The sequence below is a fragment of the Rhinoderma darwinii genome, chromosome 3 (assembly GCF_050947455.1).
Source record: "Rhinoderma darwinii isolate aRhiDar2 chromosome 3, aRhiDar2.hap1, whole genome shotgun sequence".
NCBI lineage: Eukaryota > Metazoa > Chordata > Amphibia > Anura > Rhinodermatidae > Rhinoderma > Rhinoderma darwinii.
In genome coordinates, this window is record NC_134689.1 from 361,204,980 (window position 1) to 361,222,435 (window position 17,456).

The 17,456-nt window shown below is 43.4% G+C and overlaps 1 protein-coding gene across 4 annotated transcripts; it reads right to left on the reverse strand.

Moving 5' to 3' along the window:
• Window positions 1-2,628: 2,628 nt before the first annotated feature.
• Window positions 2,629-16,875, reverse strand: LOC142749951 (neuropeptide Y receptor type 1-like). Of its 4 annotated transcripts, none has more exons than XM_075858583.1 (4): window positions 16,483-16,875; window positions 14,337-14,445; window positions 9,478-9,543; window positions 2,629-7,990 (listed from the first exon to the last, which is right to left on the reverse strand). In XM_075858583.1, the coding sequence occupies exon 4, from the start codon at window positions 7,956-7,958 to the stop codon at window positions 6,846-6,848; it is 1,113 nt and encodes a 370-aa protein (XP_075714698.1). In that variant the 5' UTR covers window positions 7,959-7,990; window positions 9,478-9,543; window positions 14,337-14,445; window positions 16,483-16,875; the 3' UTR covers window positions 2,629-6,845. The 4 variants fall into 4 exon arrangements, with proteins under 4 accessions (XP_075714698.1, XP_075714697.1, XP_075714696.1 ...); XM_075858582.1 differs by having other exon boundaries at window positions 16,320-16,875; XM_075858581.1 differs by having other exon boundaries at window positions 14,337-14,448; window positions 16,320-16,875.
• Window positions 16,876-17,456: the final 581 nt, after the last annotated feature.

Below are 17,456 nucleotides of genomic sequence, written 5' to 3' on the forward strand. Positions count from 1 at the left end.
AAATCCGCAGCATGTCAATTTATGCTGCAGAATGGTTGCAAATTTTACCCATTAAATTCAATGGGGAAGTGAAAATTTGCAACATATGCCAACTGTTTGGCTGGGTTCACACGTGGCGGAATTTCACTTGAATTCCGCTGCGGACACTCCGCAGCGTTTATCCGCAGCGGAGCTGTTTCTCCATTGACTTCCACTTCTATTTAGAAGTGTTCGTTTAGACGATGCGTAAAATTCCGCTGCGGAGCATAGGCTGCGGAGCGGAATTTGGTGTCCGCAGCATGCTCTGTCTGTTGCGGACCAGTGGCGGACTGGTTGCGGACTCATGGCGGAATTTCTCCATTGACTTCAATGGAGATTCTAAATTCCGCAATGAAGTCCGCAGATGTCATGCACATGTTATGTGTGCTGCGGATGCGTCTTGCTTTTTTGACATGACATTTCTTCATTCTGGCTGGACCTATGTATTTCTAGGTCTACAGCCAGACTGAGGAAGTCAATGGGGCTCCCGGAATTACGGGAGCGTTGCTAGGAGACGTCAGTAAATAGTCACTGTCCAGGGTGCTGAAAGAGTTAAGCGATCGGCAGTAACTGTTTCTGCACCCTGGACATTGACTACCGATCCCAATATACAGCAACCTGTAAAAAAATAGAAGTTCATACTTACCGAGAACTCCCTGCTTCTGTCTCCAGTCCGGCTTCCCAGGATGACGTTTCAGTCTGAGTGACGGCTGCAGCCAATCACAGGTTGCAGCGGTCACATGGACTGCCGCGTCATCCAGGGAGGTCGGGCTGGATGCCGAAAGAGGGACGCGTCACCAAGACAACGGCCGGTAAGTATGAAATTTGTTTACTTTCACTAGGGAAAGTGCTGGCCCTTCTCTCTATCCGGCACTGATACAGAGAAGGGAAGCACTTTTCCCGCAGTCCGCAGCAGCTAGTCCGCATCAATTTACTGCACATTTTGGGCAGATCCGCCGCAGAATCTGCAACGCAGATTCTGTGCGGCATTGATGCGGACAGTTGCGGAGGAAATCTGCCAAGTGGGGGCATGCCCTTACAGTTGTTGCTGCGGAAAAGCTGCGAATCCACAGCAAGAATCGCAAGCTGGAAAATATAAAAGTCCCTGATAAAATGTAAAAGATATATATATATATATATATATATATATATATATTTTTTTTACTACTGACCTCCCTAGTCTCCCGTGGCAGTGACCATGTGAAGCTACTCTATGGTATATCTAATCATGTAGTGGGGAAAACCTTTAAATGTTTAATGTAATTATTGAGTCACTAGGACCCCTACCAATCCAGAGAACGGAGTTACCACTTCCTTCGTTCCAGGCAGAGAGATAGTTCCCCATGAACAAGCACAAACAATTCCGTCCAGCACTCTCATCAAAATACAAAAGCTTCTTTTATTTAGTTTGAAATATGCATATATATATTTATTTTTTTCATGTGTTCACATGTTAGGTAAGGCCTCATGCACACGGCCGTGCCTGTATCACGGCTGCCCCCATTTTCGGGCCGTACTCCCATACAAAGTATGGGAGCATAGCCCGTAAAATGCAAAAGAACAGACATGTGCCATAATTTTCTGAACATTTCTACGGCACGGACACCCATCCGTAGCGATACAGAGAGGTGTCCGCGGCCAAAAGAACTGAATGGGAAAGATTTTTTTTACAGTCGTGTGCATGGGGCCTAACTCTTTTGATTGAGCCTTATTTGATCATAGTGACAAGTGCCTGATTGGCCAAGTTTGGTTTAAATACCTGAAGTTCTTTTTACAGAGAATGCGATGACTGAGGGCTCAGCTTGAAACACATAAGCAGTTGCTTTTAACCCCTTCCTGCACCTCATCATAAATTTACAGTGCTGGCTGTACTTCCTGCAAGGCGCCGTAAATGTACGCCATCAGCTGACACACTTCTGCAACGGCAAGGGATCAGAGACGATTCCTATCCCGGTCTTCCCCCCCCCCCTATATGCCGTGGTCAATAGTGACCGCGGTACCTAAATGGTTTTACAGAGGATAGGAGCAGGGTGTACTCTGTGACGGGATTGTGTGGTGACGATGTGTTTGGTCAAGTACCTGATTCTATTAGGCCCTTTCTTTCTAAGGCAGGGCCTATTGGGCTGCCTGTCAGTATAACCCTGACAGGCATAATACACTGCACTCTACCTCGGCTTGATAAGCATAAAACAAGTTGATCGCCATGGGGCCCCCTGTAGCACAATAGGTTCTGGCATCACCAGATCGGTCTCTACATTTGACAACTTTCAGCAAATGAACACCACAAAATTGCCATGGGACTTTGCTGCAAATGTGTTACGTGCATATTTTGCTGCGGAGTTCAAGCTTTGCATTGTAGACCTCACAGATGAGATCAGATACAGTTGTAGTAAATCCTCAGCTGTGGGAAGTATTAGGTCTGTAATGGATATAAACAAGAATGTTCCCATTCACTGACAGCAACCAGAGATCATGAAAACAATAAGGAGTGGAAACACATTAGAAATTGTATAACTTTTCATTATGTAACATGAATAATCTTTATTTACATAAAATTAATTATAGCAACAGATTGTAAATGTAAAAACGGAAATTATAACATCCAAGTGATTATTAGCCATCCTAAAGCTTTGGCACAATCGGACACTACAGCCGGACCTCTTAGCCTCATTTTATGCTGTATGGCCGATCTCTTAAAGGGGTTGTCTCGGGATGACAGTCCTTGGCCATATGTCCTATTGACGCATATGGATGTCATAGAAGGGGGTAACCAGCACCGGACCTCCCTCTATGTGTTATAACAGAGAGGCGTTCTGTAAGTGCGGCATCTGTTCTGGCAGACGCGGCACGTCCACACATTATATGGATGGCCGTTCTTTTGAATGGCCGCTATGTAATGCTGCATAATATTAGACACAGCTTCTACCTATGACAACAGGTGACCGCTGGGGTGAGGGAAGCTGGACCCGTGGCAATCGGTGTCTCAGGTTCATTTTAAAAAGGAATTTTCTTCGTAAGACAACCCTATTTAAGGGTGTCTTTATACGCAGCAGATTAGTTGCAGGAATTTTTGCAACTAAAAAATCCATTGCATATATCTGAATGGGGTTGTTTCAGATGAATGGGACGAAGATACTTCTGCAACAAATCTGCCACGTGTGAAGATACCCAAAATCACTCTTGTAAGATGTCGGCAGATTGTCTTACTAGCATTTACCCAGAATGGGAGCAGGAGCCTTCAAGTCATCGTGGTTCATACTAATAAGAATGAAAAGGAAACATGCAGAATATTTTCAGCTCATATTAAAGCCATGGGAAGCCCACTGTTAAAAAAAAAAATCAGAAGCTGTTGACAACTATGCACGCTTCAACATCGTGACACCTACAAATATAACAGGAATTTTTGATGTTCTTAAGCAACCACAACGATACCATTGTGTAAATGACAAATGTATTCTGGGAAAAGGGTAAAGTAGTTATCCTTGTATGAAAGCTGCATATATTAGATCATTGTAGCGGAGGCAGCAGACACGGAGAGCCCACTTATAAAGAAATATAAAACCATACATGTGTACTCATGTAATGCAATGGTGGTACCAGCTGACCCCTACACAATAAACGCAGACCCTCAAAGTGGTTCATATTGATCAATATCAGATTGGTGGGGGTCCGAATTCTAGCACCCCGGCCGATCAGCTGACTAAAGGGGCTGCGGCGCTAGTCATTGTGACCTTTTTAGTGTTTACCAGGCACAGCGTGTACACGTCAGTAGCTAAGTCCTATTCACTTAAATAGGACCGGAACTTCAATCCCGGACACAGCCTCTACGGCTGTGTATGGCGCTGTGCCAGTATATGCCGCAGCCCCAATCAGTTGATCGATGGGCATGCCGGGATTCGGACCCCCACCGATCTGATATTGATGACCTATCCTAAGGAGAGACCATCAATGTAACACTCCTGGAGAACCCCTTTAAATTCCAGTAATAGGCATTCATCAGGGACTATCTGTAAATCCAGTGCCCTACTATAGAAGTGTGAACCTACAGACAGTAATTAATCATAGCCTTACACCTGGCAAAATGAAAAAAAAAAAAAAAAAAGCTTTTGGCCAGGAGAATGAAGCTGTATTTGAATCCAAACTTTAATTTTCTTGAATGGGCTGGTTCTAGAAATCCCCAGCTTCCTATACGAGGCCGCAGTTGAAGCCTGACCCGGCTATGACAATGGAGCAGAGCTGTTATGAGCCACTCAGGAGTCTTTAGGAAATATTCCAAATGCCACTACTGGTGTCCTCGGATTGTGCCCATTATATGTATAGACAGCATGGTGACTGGTACAAGTGGGGAGAAGAAGGAATTAGGACACACAGAAGGGGGATCTGAGGGGTAAATGTACAGCAGAAGGGGGCAAGGCATTTAATGGTCATTAGATTACAGTAAATTGGTTTTAAAGAAGAATTAGGCTTTATGTTTCTGGAAACGTATTCGATAAAACATTTATTAGACAAGTGTCAAAATTTATACCACCTTTATATCAGTTAATAATAATTGGCACATACTATTAATGCAAGATAACAATGTTACATATTGAACCTTTTCCATCATAGAAAAATATCATTGGGTATATAACCTTTCAAAACAACTATTCCTGATAAAAAAATAACTATGGGAATAATAGCGTGATTGGGCAAAAAACAACAACTTTTCATTCATGGCTAGCAGAATACAGGGAACCCAGATAGACCCAAAAAAATATTTGCAGGGAAAACATGTGGACGAGAGGAATCGGTAAATAAATGACCGCCTCCCCATACGCACACAAAGGGCCACCCGTAGAGGTAATGAACATGCAGCAGACTCCATTGTCGTAGAGTCATGGAGATAGCTGCCATATAGTGCTGCAATGTGGAAAATATGTAGGAGTAGCAAAAAAACGGAAGCACAATTACTACACAATGTAAGAGAACACATCGTGCTGGCTAATCTTCATTTTTGACCGGAGTGATCCTTTAAGGCCGGCCCTGTGCACACACCTAGTCTGTGATATACAAACAAAACTTCACAGCAAGGTGACATCACACCTGGTGAAAACCGCTCTCATTCACAGTCGCACACAGTATCACTTAGTAAAGTCTCATCTGGTCACACGGCAGATGTCTAGAGCCAACTGTACACCTAACACGTAGACATATAGAAAAGTTCTAGATAGAAAACAGGTCTGTGAACATAGAAACATAGATAAACATCGCTTGGTTAATATTAATTAATAGTCATTAGTGGTCATCTGATGATCGGAGATCTACGGATCTAAACCGTTCTGCCTTAGCAAGGCGCCCAGACGACAAGGGCAAAGTCAAGTCTTTGGTGGGTTTATATCAGTATTCTTCCAGTTGAGACATTTTTGCAGTCATACTCAAGCAACCAAACGTTTCTACCTTCGTGAGGAGCAATGTCTTCATTTATGCAGCTCACAACCGGAGGACTTTCTAGTTTTAGTTCAAGTTGTGAAGAAATTTTACACATTTGTCCCATTCAAGAGGAAATTTGCAAATGAAGATCCAAGACATTTGGTGGTTACATACTTACCTGTATCTCTACCGCTATATTTTTTTTTTATAGTTCTTGCTACTAAAAATGATTCTAATTGAAACAATGATTTAATGCAAATATTAACACGGGTCTGGCAAGGTGCTGGCCACCTGACATCAGACATGCTCCTCGTAAATCACATAGCTGTAACATAGATAAGGTCTATGATGACAGATCACATCTATAGATAACGTATAGGGGATGTTTCCTTTCAACAATCCCTTTTCTTTAAAAAGAAAGTGTTTAATTTCCCTACAGCGCCACCACAGGAGAAATAGAGCATTACAAAGTAGCCATTGAAAGCAACAGGCTGTCCATATAATGTATGGACGTGCCGGCTCCTCCAGTGGGAAAGATGCTTTTTATATCCACTCTCTTCTCCAGCTAGTAGATGGAGGTCTCACACTAGGGACCCCCATCTTTTACTTAGGAATGCACTAGATAGTTAAATATGCATTTTCTTAACAGCCTTTAAACTACCTCTGATCTAAATGAGCCATCACAATTCTCTATAAATGTAATTTCTTTCTGAAGATCATAGACTTCACCAAAGTGATCTTCTCACATGTATCCATGACATTCAGAAGATCATTTAGACTGGATTACCCCTTGAAACATACTTATGTCAGATCGTAAGGCATGATATATTCTCTTGTCAGGTCAACTGATCACCCTCATTTATTACCAGAAATATAGAGGCATCTTCAGAATTATTAAGTTGGTGTTGTCCGAAGTGAGTTGTCTTTTAGCAACACAAACAGATGAACTTCTGCCTAAACCACCACGTCCTTCCAACCGAAGATCCCAAATGAGTTCTACTTGAGGAGCCAGCTTAATTGAGATCACCACCTAAATATGCAAAGTCGAGTGGCAGCAAAAAAAACAAACATACATCACGTAAATTCATTCCCATCTCTATAATTTCTCAGGAATGTTTCCAAAAGGACAGTAAGAAGAATATAACAACTATAAGTGTGCATGCTTTTCATTGCTGAGCCGAAAGATAAGGAGTGAAGTAAAATATATAAATATTTTTTGAGTCTTTGAGGCCACTTAAACAGCACACATGCCTGCAAATTTACCGCAAGTAGCAGAACGTAATGGCTGGTGACATTGACACGGAGTGAGATATAGAAGCAGCATTTTGGCTTACAGTCCGCTTAATAACTTTGTACCAATTTACCACTTGGGTTAAAATTCCACCCAGTTTTATAGACCTGAATCCTGGCCGCTAACTTTACGCATTGCTTCCATTGGTGACGCTTTGCAGGGAAGCTTTGGACACCTCAGTGCTGACCGTGGAGAGTGGGAAACTCTCATATTTGTCCTGACTCCCTGCACACCGGCAACGGAGTAACAAGGTCTTTACTTCTTTTTGGAAGTTGCTGTTCAGGAAACCATACATGACAGGGTTGACACACGTAGACGCCATAGCGGACAGGTGGCAGAGAGAAAATATGAGATCATGATAACAAGCAGAAATACGCTTATGGTCCCAATCAAAGAGGGCATTAAAAACAGTGAGAGGCAGCCAACAAAGACCAAAGGCTACCACAATAGAAAGTAACATGATGTTAACCCTGCGATGACCTCCCCTCCGTCCTCCTGAGTCTCCTCCTCCTGCTCTTTCCACTACATCCCTTCTTCTTCGTAGGCGTAGAAAGATACGAAGGTAACATAAAAGAATAAGGAGCAAGGGTAAGCAGTACTGGAAGAGCAGGAGGCAGGTGGTATAAGCCAGGCGGTGTTGTTCAGATGGCCAATCATCAATACAAACAAAGTGGTCAATGTAAGGGTCAAAAGGCAATGAGAGGTTCTGGAATGGTCGATTGGTTAGGATACTAAAGGAAAGGAATGGTAAGGAGATGAAGCATGACACTACCCATGTTACTGCCACAGCAAGGTAAGCGTGCCATGGCAAGGGTTTCCAACCAGTTGGATGAATTATGAGCTGATGCCGTTCCAAAGCAATGAGGACAAGTGACAGTACAGAGACAGTGACAGAGATACACTGCACAAATGGTGTCACTTTGCAGAGTGCCTCGCCCAGGATCCATCGGTTCATCAGAGTATAGATTACTGTGACAGGTATACATACTAGAGCCATAAGTATATCAGAGCAGGATAGATTGGCAATAAAAATGTTGGTAACATTCCGCATCTCCCGTTGGCGAGCAATGACAAAGACAAGGCAAGAGTTTCCAATGAGCCCCACTGCTATGAGCGCACTGTAAGCTACAACCAGGAAGGTGACATTGCCAACAGAGTCTACACAGGAGGCTTCCCCTTCCCAGTTTGGGCCCAGATATCCAGTTAAGTTTATGGTAAAAAGATGTAGGTAATCCTCCATTTTCTTATGCTGTGGTGTTCCTAAGGACACACCTGTGAAGCACAAACAAACCTATTAATGAATATACACAATCATCAGGCTTACAGAAAAACAAAAACAATTAAAGGAACGCTAAACATAGAAAATACACAAAAACAAGAAAACCCAGCGATTCCTCCTCTAATACTCTCTTCTACTTTTATCATACTCTGTCTGATATTACATCGAAGCTATTAGAAATATAGAAAGAATCTTCTATATGTGTTCCAGGAGATCATCAAGACAAGACCAGTCTCTGACTGTAAGGGTATGTTCACACGGCCTATTTTCGGCCGTTTTTCGGGCCATAAACGCCCGAAAAATTGGAAGCAGAACGCCTCCAAACATCTGCCCATTGTTTTCAATGGGAAAACGGCGTTCTGTTCCGACGGAGCGTTCTTCGCTTTGTTTTTTTACGGGTAAAAATGCAGGACACTTCTTGGGATGTTTTTGGAGCAGTTTTCCATAGACTATTGAAAAAAGCTCCAAAAACGGCCGTGAAAAACGCCGCGAAAATCGCGAGTGGCTTAAAAAACGTCTGAAAATCAGGAGCTGTTTTCTCTTGAAAACAGCTCCGTATTTTGAGATGTTTTTGACTCTGTGTGTGAACATACTCTGAGGCAGCTGCCTGCAGCAGGAGCAATCAGCCAAGCCTCATACAGTCATATACATTACAGATTCATGTGGGGTCAGTATTAGACTCGGCTTCCTTGAGCCCACCCTCGATCTATGCATAACGTGCACATTCTCTTTTAACTGTATTGTATATATTAGTAAGGTCAGATAATTTGTGAATCAACCCATGAGCAATAGACCCTAGTGGCAAGTAATTGCCTCTAAAATGGTGGCCAATTATTGTGCCAGTTCCTAGGCGTACCAAAGGATTTTCTGCTGCTCCCAACCCTGTATCAATTAATAGTTCACAAGCCATTTATAATTCAGATTTAATTTTTTTTTATAGACTACTTGGCTTCCTACTAGATAGATTAATCTAATCTAGATAGATATATAGATAAATTGGAAATCTATAAATCTATATGGATATTAAATGGGGTTGGCCAGTTTTTTCCTGGAAGCTGCTTATGGGCTAAAATAAAAAAAATATGCAGATATTAAATCCCCTGCTACTCTAGAACCGCCGGTCCTGTGGTCCCCTGCTATCCTCGGTTTACATAGCTGCAGCATGCCGTACCGCCACGAACCACTGTAGCCAATCACTGGTGACAGCAGTCACGTGCTGTACATACATACTAACATTAACGCTATATCCAGTGATTGGCTGCATCAGTCACATGTGGGTGCAACACATTATCACTGCAGCGTTGTAAACAGAGACCAGCAGAGGACCACAGGACCATTGGCGGTGGATCAGCAGCGGATTGAAGTAGTGAGTATGTTCCACTGTGTAATACTTTAGATTTCGGTTCTATGGACCAATCACAGAATATTATATATAACTTACTATTCTAACCTCTTAAAATGATTAAATGGGCAGACTTACCAAATGGTTAAGAGCGACATCCGGACTGAATCATTATGTGACCTGAGGCTGCTCTACAGAAGATTCCTAAAAGAAAAGACAAAACTTGTTTATACAGGAGCAGGAAAAGTTGAATAAATTAAAGCTTAGGCTAGGTTCACACCACATTTTGTACGTACATTCAGCGTATTTACTGGGAAATTCCCCAGTATGCCGGTGGAGCATCATTAGCCAAACAAATGCTGAAAAAGTGTCCTTTTGGTACATGTTTGGTCGGTATACCTTTACCAAAATGGAGTAGATTAGACTTTGAGGCCCTGTTCACACTGTTTTTTGGTGCCGTTTTTGACTTGGAAACCACGCCAAAAAATGCCTCCCATTGATTTCAATGGGAGGCAAAGGAGTTTTTTTTCACGTGAGCGGAAAAAAAACCGCTTACGGGCAGAAGAAGCGTCATGCCCTTCAGTTGTTTCCATATCTGACCTCCCATTGACATCAATGGGGGGCAGAAAAAGCGGTTTTCGCAGCGTTTTTTGCCCGCGGCACTCAATGTCTGCAGCCGGAAGACGCAGTGAAAAACGCGGCAAAGAGTGCAGGCAGGTCAAAATTCCTGAAGAAATTTTGAGGCGGATTTTTCAGCCTGCAAAAAACTCAGTGTAAACTAGGCCTTAGCCCCAGTCCCCCTGTTAGGCCGGATTCACACAAACATGTTTAACGTCCGTGATACGCGCGTGAAAATCACGCGCGTCACACGGACCTATGTTAGTCAATGGGGCAGTTCAGACATTCCGTGATTTTCACGCAGCGTGTGTCCTCTGCGTAAAACTCATGACGTCCTATACTTGGGCGTTTTTCGTGCATCACGCACCCATTGAAGTCAATGGGTGCGTGACAATTACGCGCAGCACACGGAAACACTTCCGTGTGTCGCGCGTGATTCCCGCAACAGTAGATCAAGAAATTAAGGGAAAAATAAAACCACCTCCTTCATTTCTTTTTCTAAACATCAAAACCGCGTGTCATAAGGATGGCATATGCACGAAAATCATGCAGCCACGCAGCAAACACTAATGACACACGGAACTGCAACGCGCAAAAAACGCAGGCCTAAGTGTCTGACATCATCAATACTCACCTGACCCATTCTACTCCTGCAGGGGCCACGTAGTGTGGTGCCACTTAACCTTTATGCTATAAAGATACTCAAGGGGATTTTATATGAAGTTATTTATTACTTGTAATAAATTATGCAAAATTGTAAATTTTGTAACAATTGTTTGTGTATATTTTAGGATACTCCGGCAAATCTCATGTTCATGCCAAGCATGGTTTATGTATGCAAGAATAGATTGTACGATTTTTTTTTTCCAGCACACAGCATGCTCTAGATATGGATTTTTTTTACTGGCGTTTTTCTAGAGGAATTAAAAAATGTCAAGAAAAGTGCATGTACAAAATGACTCAAAATAAAAAAATCTCCTCCGAAAACGAATGTAAATAAACGGCATTACAACTGCACGGCATATTTTTAAATGGGTTTTAAATGCCGCCTCCTCCACGCAGGGTTTTTGTTGTATAGAGTTTCTGCTGTAAACAGATTTGTGTATTTACAGTTACAAAAAACAATTCTAGATCCCAGGTGGTTGTCAGAGATGTGGGTGGACTGTGGGCATGCAAGAGGGGTAAAACAGTAGGAAACAATGTATTTAATAATGTCTGGTTTTCCACGTTACTAGTGGCGATGACTTTCCCAGGGGTAGTGGTAGCGAGTTCTTGTTGTATGGTATCCCTGGAAAGTTAGCTGGCCTGGGACCCCAAATGGTGTATGATCATGAGGTTAGGAAAGGGGTACGCCCCGTAGTTGAAGTTGGGCGAGACCCTGAAGAGCTCAGGGCTGCTTATCCTACTAAGAAACGTGCACTTCGAGTGTTTTGGGCCCACGGGCAGTGATAGTCCCAGGCGCCATTTTTGGGAGGTACTTACTCCCCAAGTGCTGAAGCCTTCGAGACTCGCAACGTAAGGAAGGTGGAGTCTCAAACCTTAAATAAGGGGCTGGTATTGGCACCGAGTTGTTGGGTGGAAATACAGGTGAGCAGCACAGATTTGTCCTCCTCTGGCCTGTTCTGTAGATGCGGGTAAAGTTGCCGCCATCGACGGTCACCGGAATCACAGATAAAAGGTGTTTGAGCAGAACAATAGCTGGTTCCAGAGGTGGGACCCGCATCTGTCAGACATTTTGCATATCTTGTGGATATGCTATAAATATCTAAATTGGGATTACCCCCTTTAAACTGGTTAGTCACAATGATCAGTCTGTCGCCCCCTCCCGTCATGCCCAGGTTTATAGTAATTAAGTAATAGCATGGGCTCCTTTTCCAGTGACTTGTTTGTGATTTTCCTATCATAGTGAATGACTGCGTTCCAGATGGCAATGTATCTGCTCATTGCCACAAACTGTTCTGCAAATTTGCCTGCACTAAGTGGTATTCTGCCTTCTCCAAGCAGAGAAATAAAATACATAATGAATGAAAACAGTAAAATGTCTAATAACGATAAGTCATAAAAAGGGCATTTCACCCTAAAAAAAATAAATCAAGAAATCTCCTGTAAATATAAGTACTCGATTTCTAAGTTATAACGGATTCTGGGAAAGCTGTGTGACAACTTATGAATACAATGACAGTGCCCATATGTATGGTCACTCAACCTTCTCAGTGTTCTGAATGGCAAACCTGCCTAGTTGTGCAATATTGCATAAATCAGGAGATGTATATACGCAATGACAAATTTGCCATTTAGAACACTGAGAAAGTTGGGTGACAACACCTGTCGGCACTGTAATTGTATTCATATAATTTGTCAACCAACTTTGAGTGATCTAAATGGCAAATTTGTCCTTGCATATATCTTCTGATTTATGCAATATCGCAACTAGGCAGATTCCGGTCTCTAGGAAAGCTCGGTGATAATCCTAGTGAGAGTTGTAGGAAAATCTACGTAAAGAGAGTATAATGAATTTCAGAGGTCCCCAACCCTTTCTAGCTCTTAAGTCACACATGGTATAAAGCCACAGTGGGTATTCAAAGGAGAAACGTTTATTAAAGATATGACCAAGTTACATGGCTCTCACCATAGTATTAAAGGGGGTTTCCTACCATCATAAGTGATGGCATATCGCTAGAATATTCCAACACACAATGGTTAGTGGTTGTCCATCTGCAGTGATCTCTACTGATCCTTAGAATAATGGAGCCAGAGTGCCAGCTAATGACTGACTTCTTCACAATGTTTCCCTTACCTCTAGAATGGAGGCCTGATCCCTTTTCCTCCTCACTTCACGATCACAGAGAGGATGATTTTGAATGGAGCTGCTGCCACTCCATTCAGTGTATATGGGGCCTACTGACACAGCCAAGTAGGGGAACGGGAGATGGGACACCCATTCTAGAGTTTGTGGGGGAGCCAGTGGCGGCGTCACAGCCATCATACATTTATCACCTATCCTGTAAATAGGTGATATGTTAATTGTGGGAAAACCCCTTGAAATGGAGCGATGTTTCAAAAACACGAAGGTAACTTGGCTCATTCGTTCATGGCATCAACATGGATTCAAGTTGTTAGACGCCCCACTGACAGGGGCGTAGCTAGGTGGGGCATGGTGGCCTGAGCGGAACTAGGAGAGAGGGTGGGGGGTGCCGTGCCGGGTGCAGATACAATTGAATACTCCTCCTGGAGCGGAAACCCCGGCCAGAGCATTGCCAACGCTCCAGCTGGGGATTCCACACCTGGAGAAGCCCCTGACGTCACTATCCATATATAAACAGTGATGTCATGGGCTTCTCCTCCAGGAGAGGAATCCCTTGCCGGAACGTTGCTCACGATCTGGCCGGGTATTCGGCTCCTATATGGAGCCCCTGACGTACCTGTCCATATATGGACAGTGACGTCAGGGGCTCCTCCTGGAGCGGAATCCCCAAAGAGAGCGTTGCCGACGCTCTGGCCGGGTATTACGCTCCTAGAGGGGGCCCCTGTCGTACCTGTCCATATATGGACAGTGACATCAGGGGCTCCCCTAGGGAGCCCAACGGTGCTATGTACAGGGAGGGGCTGTGTGCGGCACCATCTACAAGTGGGAGGCTGTGTGCAGCACCATCTACAAGGGGGGGCTGCGTGCAGCACCATCTACAAGGTGGGGGCTGCATGCGGCACCATCTACAAGAGGAGGCTGTTCATTACGTCACCATATAGTTTCATTGGCCTCAGTTCTACAATCTGTTTTAGTCAGACACACTGATCTCTTTAATTTATTCTCTTTTCATTTATTGTTATGTTAATTACCTTATATAACTATATTGCTTGTAAAATGTATAAATGGTTTTATGCTCGAGTTACATTAAAAAAAAAGGTGATTATATCTTGTTAATTGGTAGAGAAAGCAAACATGGTGAGGGGAAAGGAGATGTCGGGAAAGAAGTGGGGGGGGGAATGCTGGAGAACCTAGCTACGCCTCTGCAACCGATCAGTGTTTTGGCATATCCTAGCACCATGCCATGACATTATAAAATGGGAATACCCCTTTAACTGCAAGAGATATGGTTTTGGCACTGGTGCCAAATGTGGCAAGATGTTAACGTTATGACATCCCTGTTGCCACTTAGGAAGGGCACAGTAGTACTTCGAGCTGCCGCCAGGTGGAGAGACACATGCAGAGGCCAGATAGCGACATGTGGCTCCTACGCCACTGTTTGGGGAACACTGATGTATAGCATACATTGTAGTATCTCATATTAAAATGTCCTCCTTATGAATTAAATAAAAACAGCTAAGTCTGCAGGAACAGAAATACTTTATAATTCTGTCTTTCAGAGATGGTCACTCACTTCCCAACACAGGCCTCCAGATAATTTCCTGGTGAGGATGTCGTCACGGGGTACTACAAAACTATCAGGATTTGCCACTGAGCAGTCCAGTTTTATAAAGGAGAAGCCTCTGCTGGAATTAGAAAAAAAATAAAAGTACAATGTCCATAACCTCACAGTATAGATAAAGGAAACACCTTATGGCTGCTATGGGGCCCATGGAGTAGAGCAGGTATATCCCAATTAAAATGGCCCCCCTCTTTCTTACCTATAGAGGGTGTGGACCTGTGAAAGATTCCCCTCTACAAGATATCTGCCTGAGGACCATGCACTTTTCTTCAAAAGGTTGGTAATGTATAGCGGAGGGTATGAACAAACAGGGAGACCTAGGGTATCGGGGGCATCATAGTTCACAGCGGTGTTCGGTCATGTCAACCTGAAAAAAACCTGACATTTCCCATTTAATTATTCTTTATGGATTCATTCTGATGTTCTAATCACCGTTTGCTAATCAGGTGCCCAGATATTTATAAAATGTAGTGTGGCAACGCAAACTACCACATGCAGGTGACACATGCAGATCTCCCCGCTATTGCGGAAACCTGGATGTGTCACCTACATTCACTGTTAATGCTGGCAGTGTGTGACATGAAACAAGACAAGGCTACATGTGTATTTACACTCAGTAGTGGTTTTACTGATCGTCTGTCCTTTACAAATTAAAAGGGTATAACATGTCAATGATATAGCAGAGTTTAGGGAACGCTTACGCTAAAATGCGGTCCTCAAGCTATTTGCTTCTCCATGGTTTTTTTTTTCTTATAAAATTCTTATGTAGACATTTTCCCCATACAGAGAATCATGTATGGATGACATGTATGGAAATACTACACCCCCCTGATCTCTTATATTAGCAGGGTTTATAAAACCCTATATAACCACTTTAAAGGACTCCTGACATAAGCAACCCCATATTATATACCCTATTTGCTGAAGCTTAGAGTCTGTCAAGGACCACAGTCATCCATTCATATCTATGGGTGTCCCAAAAGGTTTTCCCTGCAGCAGCACAATATTTTATTGTGGTTCCCCTGTCAAGAACACGAATCCTAATGTAATCAGGAGGGGGAGCCGCTATCTCAGATGGGGTGTCCAAAATAGACAACTCTTTTATTGTCAAATGATAGACTTTAGAATAAATTAGATCTACCTGTAGTCACAAAAGTAAGGGGTGAGTATCAACGGGATAATTTAAAATACAGACAGGATGGGTCTCATCTGTAATGCCAATGTACAACAACATGTGACCAATTTAACGTCTGCCCATCGGACTTTCTACTACAGAATACACTGCAAGACTTCACCATTTTTCAGAAATATGTTCCAATCTGGAAATGTCATTTTAAAACAGGGAAGTTTCAAAACAGTGCAAGTTAATATGGACAAATGCTGTGACCTAGAAGAGAGGTGGAAACCCTCATTGGTCTATCCCTTTCATTAAGGCCCTAAAACAATGAACGGCTAACACATAGTCCCAACTGAGAAAAAGTTGTGTTCCACTGAGATTCAAAAAAGAAAGAAATAATAATAATAAAAAAAAATATAAAAAGACTTAAGCCCCCACTACTTATCAGAGTTATGGACACCATGCCAGACCCCAATGACAGAGAAAGGATTAATGGGAGAAGAAAGAAGTGGAGATGAGATATGAGGTAGTCAGACTGGTAGCTGGTCTTGTCTTCTCCTAGGGCAAATATTCAGTTTTCTGCCTTCGTCCTGTATCTAAATACCCTGGCCAAGGCAGAGTGGTTTGTTGGCACCCAGCACCCTGGCACATGCCCCGCTATCCTTCGCCTAGATACACCCCAGAGGTTAGTGAAAGACACTTAACATATAACTAGTCCCTGGTCTACATGATGTATTGCTAGAAATAATTTTCAAACTCACAGGACATGGTAGGACGTAACAGAGTGATAGACGCAGGGCAAGCAGAGAGTCACTTACGTGTCACAGGAGAGCATCAGCATGTAGGTTTTAGGTGTCCAGAAAAGATTGCGAGAAGAAGCAGAGAAAGAAGGAGAGACCTGTCAGATGCCTGTACACTCGCTGTATGACTCTACTCTCGCTTTAGTCTCCCCTCCCCTTTATCTTCCCTCTCACTCTTTACCTTTCCACTGGCCCTTCTTTCACCTTATTTAAAAGGTGCCACTAGGGGTCCCATGTGTGACCCTCATGCTTTCGCCCGCATCTCTACCATCCTCTTCTGTTTCCGTCACCGTGTGTCTCTTGCTTTGATCCTCTACCTAAACAATCTCCCTCCTGCCAGTGTTTGCACTTTCTCGCACACCTCTCCTGCTCTTTAGCCCCGTCTCTCTATTTTGTGCACTTGCATTGCTGTAGCGAGGGGGGTCACTGAAGCACCCTTAGATGGGTTCTAGAATTGTAGGGGTGCAGACCTCATCAGCCCCCCAGGAGCAAAATTTGGTTCACTAGAGCAAATCTCGCAGCTTCTGCGGGAGAAATAAAGAGATCTCAGCAGACGGACAGACTCATTATGGGAAATCAGCTGCTGTTGCTAGGAAACCAAATTCTTTTTTATCTGGAATCTGCCAGCAACAGAAAACAAATTATTCCGAATCCTTCTCACACCCCGCAGCCCAGCACCTTCTGCTGTTCCTGGGCATGCACACCCCGAGCATCTCCTCGAACGTTACCCTGTCACAGCAACATCTGCTATTTCTGCTCCAACATTGCTGTGTCTCTAGGATCTCTGCTATTTCTGTTCACGCACTTCGATATTAATGAAATCCATGTTATTCTTGTGCGCTCACCGCAGCATTATCCTTCATGCATAAAATACACTGAGACACGGAACGGCGATAAAGGCCAAGCTGCCCGTGTAGTGGCACGATTTCTGCATTTCCAGAGGAGCCCAAAACCCGGCTATTTTATCACATATCAATCTCACATCAGTGGCTTATATGTCCCATGAATGCCCTGCCCCATGTCAGGTACCTGCAGGCTATCCAGTTTGCAGTATAGGTACAGGAGTATAGGAACAATAGACATGTGTATAAACTCTACGCTGTGCTGAGTTACAATCTGTATTATAGGCCAGAACTGAATTCATAATTCTGCAAG